At 41.5% G+C, this 8,695-nt stretch overlaps 1 protein-coding gene across 1 annotated transcript in view; it reads left to right on the plus strand.

The window, feature by feature from the left end:
- Positions 1–5,036, plus strand: part of PNPLA2 (patatin like phospholipase domain containing 2) — a 51,769-nt gene extending 46,733 nt beyond the window's left edge. Inside the window, exons 8-9 of the mRNA XM_015811953.1 lie at positions 2,444–2,566; positions 4,764–5,036. Coding sequence (XP_015667439.1) covers positions 2,444–2,566; positions 4,764–5,028 — 388 coding nt within the window. The 3' untranslated portion in view covers positions 5,029–5,036. The remainder of the gene's footprint in view (positions 1–2,443; positions 2,567–4,763) is intronic.
- Positions 5,037–8,695: the final 3,659 nt, after the last annotated feature.

The following is an 8,695-nucleotide window of genomic DNA, read 5'->3' on the forward strand; positions in this document are numbered from 1 at the left end:
TAAGATTTGTGGAATTCTGGGAGTTGAAGTCCACAAGTCTTAAAGTTGCCAAGGTTGAGGACCCCTGCTCTAGGAATTTCCTAGATGAAAAGGCCAGTTAAGTGCTTTATGCATCCTGATATATTCAAATAGATATATGAGGGTTTCCTAGCAAAATGGCAGGCAGTTGCACTGACACTTGTAATGGGAAGGTTAGGAGGATGCCTGAGGTGATTGCCCCAAAGTGGTCCCCATGTTTGCCAGTCCCAGGATATTGTTTGGTTTTCTGAAGCCAACGCCTGCTTGTTTTCAAAGACAGCAATTATGCTGAAGTGGTTTATGGTTTTATAAAAATCAGGATAATAATAGCCATCACAGGTTGTTTTTTTCATTGAAAGTAAAGGCTGCCAAGACTGCAACTCACTACTTAGTATTTTCTTTAATGATCACAGGTTGACTATGTTACCTCCTGAGGCCTTGTCAGTTTTCAGCTGAGTTAGCAGATTTTTGTCCTTTGATGCTGCAATTGAAGTAGCTATTTCAGTAGAGGGCAAACATGAAAATAAGTAAAAATCAAGAGACTGTCCAATACGTTATAAAGTATGCATTGAGATAGCCTATTACAATACAGCCCAAAAGTGTCCAGTCCCTTGATATGACTGATAGTATTCATTGTTGCTTATGGCTTTTAGAAGAAAGGGGAAGACAAAGGGATGATTAATGGTGAGATCAAAAAAAATTACAGAACAGGCCTGGGAAGAGCTACAAATTGTTGTTGGAGAGAGGTCACAAAGTACTTGAGGTTACCTAGCGTTGACTCTGACTTGATGGCATCGGAGTAACTTTGCAGTTACATGGGGAGAATGCTATAGGGAAGTAGCTTCTATACAGTGTATAATGACCTTTCCAATTCTGGCGACCGATTCTCATACTAGCACTGTTTTTTAGCCGCTTAATTAAAGTGTTGCAAATTTTAATTGGCATGTGCTTTTTTAGGAGTTGCTCTAATTACTTTGGAATTGCTTGTCACAGCTTTGTGCATTACTGTAACCTGCAACCTATGATTTTCAGTGGACATGAAGATAGATAGACAGACAGACAGACAGACAGACAGATCAATAATCTTTATTGTCATTTTTTTTTACTATGGGCACAATGGCACACATTAAAAATGAAATTTAGTTGCTTGCTCTCAAAATGTACATATACAAAACACACATTTAAACATACTATGAACAACATATATATAGATCTATACCCTTACATATAAGTAACATATAAATATTAATCCCTGTCCATCTTGAATACATAATGGAAGGAGGAAGCTTTAGAGTTCACAAGGTTAATATTGTATGGAACAAAGCTGTGACTGAATCTGGATGTTCTGCTTCGGATACCATGGAGCCTCCTCCCAGAAGGGAGCAGGGAAAACAGGTCGTGAAGAGGATGTGTAGTGTCCCAGACAATCTTGCGGACGCTGCTCAAGCAACTTTTATGTGCTATGTCCTGGATGGAAGGGAGGGAGTTGCCAGTGATCTTTTCAGCCATCCTCACCACTCTCTGCACTGCCTTCCTCTCTGAAGCAGCGATGCTTCCAATTAAAGTAGTTATACAGGTAGTCCTCAACTTATGACCACAACTGAGGCCAAAATTTATGTTGCTAAGTGAGCAATTTGTTAAGTGAGTTTTGCCCCATTGTGACTTTTCTTGCCACATTTGTTAAGTAAATCACCACAGTTGTTAAATTAGTAACGTGGTTGCTAAGTGAATCTGGTTTTCCCATCGACTTTGCTTATCAGAGTATTGCCAAAAGTGATCATATGCCCTCCCAGAACACTGCGACCGTCATAAATGTGAGTCAGTTGTCAAGCATCCGGATGTAAATCACGTGACCATGGGGATGCTGCAATGGTCGTAAGTGTAAACAATGGTCACAAGTCACTTTTTTCGGTGCCATTGTAACTTCGAAAGGTCACGTGAGTCGAGCACTACCTGAACATTCTGCCTAATATTAGAATAATTTTGAATAGCAGTTATTGAATAACATGTTCCTATGGTCCTGAAGGCCCTCTGTGTATTCATCCAAGAATCATCCAGTTCAGGGGTAGGCAACCTCGGCTCTTTTATGACTCATGGACTCATGGACTTTGACTCATGGACTTTGACTCAGGAATTCTGGGAGTTGAAGTCCATGAATCATAAAAGAGCCGAGGTTGCCTACCCCTGATCCAGTTAATCTCCGTGGAAAAAAGGATGCTGGACTAGATAGATCTTTGATCTTTTCTAGCACGGTGGGTTTTATGCATGCACTTCCTGTTGATACAAGTGGCAATCCTGGGATGATTAGTTAGAAATTTCAGTTAAGTGCTTGAACCTGCTGTACTGTATTTTAACGTGTTTACAATATTGGAACAGGGTTTTTTCCAACTAACACTTGTGCATTGCACCTACCGACCATATTTAGGCTGCTTGAATGGCTGCCAGATGTTCCAGAGGACATCAGGTGGATGAAAGAACAGACACGGAAAGTCTGTCATTATTTCATGAGAAAAGCCAAGAAAAAGCTAGGAAGCCACCTTTCAGCCAGGTAGGATGGTTGCTTCTTGTCTCACATTTCCGAAGATAGTGAAACGTGAGGCACAATACAACGTTTTTACATAATTAATGCCATAGCATTATTGAATTGGGAGATTTTGCAGTTGTATTTGCCCATGCTTCGAAATTGATTTTGCAGTTGTATTTGCCCATGCTTCGAAATTGGTTTCTTTGGATTCTGATCCAGGTATGCATGATTATTTGCTTTGTTTTTAAAGCCAGAGACTGCTGAATGGTATATAAACCCAAGTAAGTATAACGAGCAAATAAAAAAACACATATTCCCCAGTCAGAATAATTCTGAATATAGCTGTGTTTCTATAATCTATCAGTAGTTATGAACATGGTCTCTATCACGGCATTCCAGCCTTGAATTGCCCTTTCGCTGAAGGCCAAGTGCTTTAACAACCACAACCTATGTGTCTGTGATTGTTTTTTAAATTGTGGTATATAGTGATTGCTGTTTTAATTTTTAATATATTGCTTATTTTTATTTTGTGTTATTGTTTAAGATGGTGGATTTATGGATTTTAACTTGTCCTGAAATCCTTAAGATAACCGTCATGATAGAAATGTTCTACTGTAATAAATAAAAATACATAAATAAAATGTAAAAAAACCTAGTACAGTCCATTTCAGAACCAGGTAACAAAATCCACTTTCATGTCTGAATTAAATTTGTAAAGTGTAAAATAACTAAGGTCCATAAATGTTATATAGGATATAATGGAAGATACTCTACAACAGGGGTTCCCAACGCCCGGTCCGTGGACTGGTACCGGGCCACGGCATGCCAACAACCAGTCTGCACAAACAAGCAAAGCCCCATCTGCGGGATGCAGGCAGCACACAAAACCACGCACCCTATGGTCCACAGAAAAACCTCTCTCCACAGAACCGGTCCCTAGTGCCCAAAAGGTTGGAACCTCTGCTCTACAAGTCTACAGCTATAAAGGAGGAGCCAAAGGTTTATATTTTGAGAAACATTTTGGATTGAAACGAACTAAAATAACAATTCTAAGTAGGTTGTTCAAAGATTGTCATTATAGGATTATTGAAAGAGGTTCCAAATATAAGGTTGAGAAAATAAAAAATTCAGCCCATTATTTTCACACCTGTTCCTTGTCAAGGGTCATGATAATACCGGTAGATCACGGTACATAATGAAGGAGCAAGGTAATTATTACTGCAGGCGTGGGTGATATGTGCTCTCCAGGTACTTATGAAAGAGAACTCCCATGTTCCCCACACAGCATAGTAAAGGATACTAGGGGTTGTGCCATTCCCTACTCTTGTTGCAAAGTTACTGTTAGGTTTTATCTCTCGACCAGGAGCAATCATAGTTTCAGCTGGAGACATACATTTTTCTCAAGCCCTTGGTTGGTAGCATTATTGGGAGTTTGGGATCTACTTTATCACTGTAGAGCAGTGGTTCTCAACCTTTTTAATGCCGCGACCCCAACCGGTCGTAAGTCGAGGACTAAACCGGTCGTAAGTCGAGGACTAAACCGGTCGTAAGTCGAGGACTTTCCCTGCCCGGGAGCGCCGCACATGCGTGGTTCCGCCCCCTGCGCCGGCCGAGGCGTAGCTGGCAAGCGGCAGAGACGGAGCAGGCTGACCACCAGCTGGCCCAGCCCAAGGGAGGTAAGGCACCTGCCGGAAAAGGGGAAAAAATGGCGGACAAAAAAATGGCGGACAGCCTTGCTTGGTGACCCCCGTGAAATGGTCGATCGACCCCAAATGGGGTCCCGACCCACAGGTTGAGAACCACTGCTGTAGAGGCTCTTTCCCAGAGGCACCGGTTCTTATCAAAGACTCCCCTGTACACCTTCCTTTCTCAGAGGTCTCTGAAAGTTTCTTCCAAAACAAATGCAGTTCAAACGGTATTTTCTCCTAATGGGCCAAGAAAACAGGAAGGTGACAGTAATGAGAGCCTCAGGGAAGAACATTCTGTTCCTCCCTTCTATCCCTCTGCAATGTTAACTTATCTTGCTGACTTTTCTGTGTTATTACATGATGCAAAGGGGCAGTTTCAATGGGACGTATACTGCATCTTTCTCTCCCTTTTTTTCCTTCTCCATTCCCCTTCCATTTTTATTTATACGTCAACGCCGGGAACCCAAGTGTGTTAAATAATACTTACCAAAATAGCATGGCAAACTTTTAATTCTTCTCTCTTTCTCTCTTAGGCTGTACTACCATCTCGAACTCCGAAAAACACAGAGTTTGGCCGTCCCTTTGGGCACTGCTTATGGGGAAGCATTGCCAAAATGGCTAAGGAACAGTCTCTCGCTAACAGACGTTATGACAAAATGGGAAGAATACCAGCGCCAGCTGATGCTAGGGCTGTTCTGCATCAACGTGGACCTGCAGGCCTCCATCTTCCCATCAGACGGGCTGCAGATGAGGCACCCACCGGCAAACTGCACAGAAGAGAGCCTTCAGCTCTTTTAATACAATCATCAGAATCTGGTTGTGGGGAAGGGGGAAAGAAGGTGGGCAATGACTGCATTTAGCAGTTTTCTAATGGAACTCTTTCACAATCACAGAGGGGTTTCTCCTCCCCTCACAATTCAGACAGGGTATTGATAACAAAATAGGCAATTGTGCCGTAACTAAGCAGACGGCTGGCACAATGTAAATACCCACCAAAATGTGTTGGGTGTTGCATATTTTCTGGGAGACAGTAGTATAAATAACTTGACAACTGCAACAGAAATTGTTGATGCTTGGGCTGAAGTGAAAAGAATTTTATTCAGGGCACCTCTTCGACTGTTTATAATAAGAAGACTGGGACATCATCAGGATTCTAGGTTTTGTTTTTAATCCCCCTTTGTTTTAAATCAATATTATAACATGATTTTGTTGTTAAAGACTTGAGTCCTCTGGGATCATCCTTCTTTGTGATATGATGCAGTAAAAGAAAAGCCAGCAAGAGCTATCAAATCAGCTCTTAAACCAAATGAAGTCCTAAATTTTCACTCTGTGTTATAATGCAGTAAAAGGAAAACCAGCAAGAGCTACCAAATCAGCTCTTAAACCAAATGCAGTCCTAAATGTTCACTCTAAGTAGAGACACCTTATGCTTCTTGTACTATATTTTCTTGTAAATTTGGGTGGATGCCTCTATGTCATATGTAAAGAATGCAGCTAATCTTTAGACTACTGGGGTTCATGGCCTACCAGTGGTGGCGAACCTATGGCAAGAGTGCTAGAGGCGGCACCCAGAGCCCTCTCTGTGGGCACGCGCCCCATCGCCCCAGCCCTGCCTCCCCCCACAGCTCCCCCCTCACCAGAAGCCCCCCCAGAGGAGAATCACCAAGGACATGGCAGCCAGGCAGAAGGGACAAGACTCCGCCCTCGCACCCCATCACGTGCAGATGATGCTGCGGGGTGCGGGCGGAGGGTGTGACCACCATGGCGCTACAGGGCCGCCTGGCCGATCGGCGGGCCGTGAAGGTGGTAGATGGCCATGCGGCCGGGCGGGGGGGCAGGGTTTTTTTGGGACACTCGGTGTCTAAAAGGTTTGCCATCACTGGCCTACCAGCTTCTAGGTCCTTCTATTGTAGAGTAATGAGGAAAAAAAAATAGAAGTTTTAAAATGTGTACTTAAGTCCCATTTCATTTGGATGAACTGTTTTTTAAATTATCTTAAATCTTAACTTGTACAATTGCAGAAGGATGTCAAGAAGGCTAGACGGGATCAACAGCTAAGTCAGTGTAATGTATGTTTTGAAATGGTTTGTGACAGGATTAGTTGGCCATTTGAGAAAGAAGAAAAGAGCGTCTGATTCTAGTTGCAAAGGAATATGAAGTTCTTAAAATCCAGAAGCCAAAATGTGCTCTGATCTAAATGGATTTAAGTTGGCTTGTGTGGGATCCACATCACTTGTGTCAGTGGTGAATGTGGCCCCTTTCGGAAGTTGACTGCTCAGCAGAATTGCGGAAATTAATTGTCTTGCACTGAGATGGAAATAAGCAGGGTCTGAAGTCGAAGGCCCCAAAGGAGGTGATAGTTTTGCAGGTATCGAAAGTTATGGTATTGCATAAAGAGGAGGAACAGGATTGGCTTGTAAGTCAGCTGAACAAAATGGGTCCCCCCCCTTCCTAGCACTTTTCCCCCTCTAGTGCAGGGTCCACTTTTTCTCAGATTATAGGAATTGATTGACTGGTTTGTCGCCCGAGCCTGATGTTATGTGCAGAGAGTGACTGTCCCAAAGTCATCCAGCTGGCTTTCACGCCTAAGGTGGGATTAGAATTCACAATCTCCTGGTTTCTAGCCTGGTGCTTTAACCACCAGACCAACCAAACAGGCTCTCTGCTGAACGAATTTGAACGCATATCCTTATTTCAATCTTTTCATGCTAAACCAGTGGAGCTGGTTTACTTCAATTACTGTGAAAAAAACCCGTCATGTTGGTAGGTTAACATAGAAGTATTTTTCCCTTCACACATAGCTCAAGAAGGATATCTGGTATACATTATCCATTTCTTTCATAAGCCTTCTTTACAGCAGTTGCCTATTGCCATATATGCACAAAATGAAGCACTCTGGTTAATGCACAAGCCTTTTCTCGCCACCCCTTACCAGCTGTCTTGTGTCTATCGTTAATTATCACCAGCACAGTACTTGATCTCATCTTTCACTGCTGCTGTTTTCTTCCTGCTACTGTATACATAGCATGGCAAATATTCATTATCGTATAGCGATATTGGTACATTTCTAGTCACTGCGTGTGAGACTATATGTAGAGTGCTTGTTACAGTTTTGTACCTTTACAGAATGAAGTATTTGACGCTGCAGGAAAAAAAGGTTGGGTACGTTTGTTTTGGAGGAAAAAAAGATTGGTTTTCTTTGCACTTTAATGACATTTCTGTTTTTCTCCTAATACAGAACTATCTGTTAAATTCCAAAGGTAACACAATGGATGGAAGGAAAGGGAGAGATAAAGATTGCTTAGAAATAAGTTAATAGTAATAGAATTTTAAATACTACCAGAGAACAAAAGAGATAAATCTGAGTAGAAATGCTTTATTATATAGTTGTATTTGTGCTCTTAGTAGACTGCAACAGATTACTAACTTTAAGTAATATGAGCAATAAGTGACTCTATATTAGCAAAGCCCATGAGATACACATGCTTTTTTTTTTCTGGAAAAAGAATGGTTAAAAGTGGCTGAAACCAGGATAATCGCATTGCTCCAGGAAAAGAACCTGGGAGCAAAATACGTTCAATGGCACTTCTAGCAATGCCTTCACTTGTAAAATATGCACAAATGAATATGCACAAATATTAAAAATCAGTTGAGAATGAAGTGATTTTATAAAAATAGGCTCAGTGTCAGAAAAAAAAATCCTTTGCTGTCTACTCATTTGGCATAAGGGCCTGCTTTTAATCTCTGCACCAGTATTTCCTTTACACATCACTGGAAGAAGTGGTGCTATGAAGAATGAACACTTTGCAACCAGGCAGGATGGGAGTGGTCATCAAGTTTGGCAATGAACAGTGGCTCTCCTATACATTACATAAAGACTTAAGAGTGGCGAGAGTACACTGTTTTATCTGCCAACATTTCCTTTAGGATAAGCAGTGGTAGCAAATTGCAAAACATTCAGAGCACCTCCACAAAATCGGAGTTCCTGGTCTCTGAGACCACTAGTGAATTTTGATAATTTTTCCCGTGTTACTATGTTTGGATGAGTAAGTACAGCAGCCACTAACTTTTAGTGCAGAGGAAAAGAAAAACCCTATCCCTCTTCACTAATATTAAAATGAAGAGGCTGAGCAAAGGTAGAAATTTTCTTTGGAGGAAGAAATGCTGTTAAAATTGCTTTTGGACTGAGCTGTCACATACAAAGATTCATGCTGCCTATTCTTCCTATATATATATAATTACAAGAAGGATATAAAATAGATATGCAAAATCAAAGCGTTTCCTCTATTAGCAATATCTCCTGTGCGCAAAAGATCCTTTTTATAAAACTCTGCTGAGGAAGGAATAAGTATCTTAACCCAAATAAATTCCATGGGCATCGCATCATCTCAGCTTCCCCACATACGTAAAAGACAACAGTGCCATGTTCTGGTATTGTGAAATAGTTGGAAAAGCCTGATTTTGC

The sequence above is a fragment of the Protobothrops mucrosquamatus genome, unplaced genomic scaffold (assembly GCF_001527695.2).
Source record: "Protobothrops mucrosquamatus isolate PMUCROS unplaced genomic scaffold, P.Mucros_1.0 scaffold_56, whole genome shotgun sequence".
Taxonomy (NCBI): domain Eukaryota; kingdom Metazoa; phylum Chordata; class Lepidosauria; order Squamata; family Viperidae; genus Protobothrops; species Protobothrops mucrosquamatus.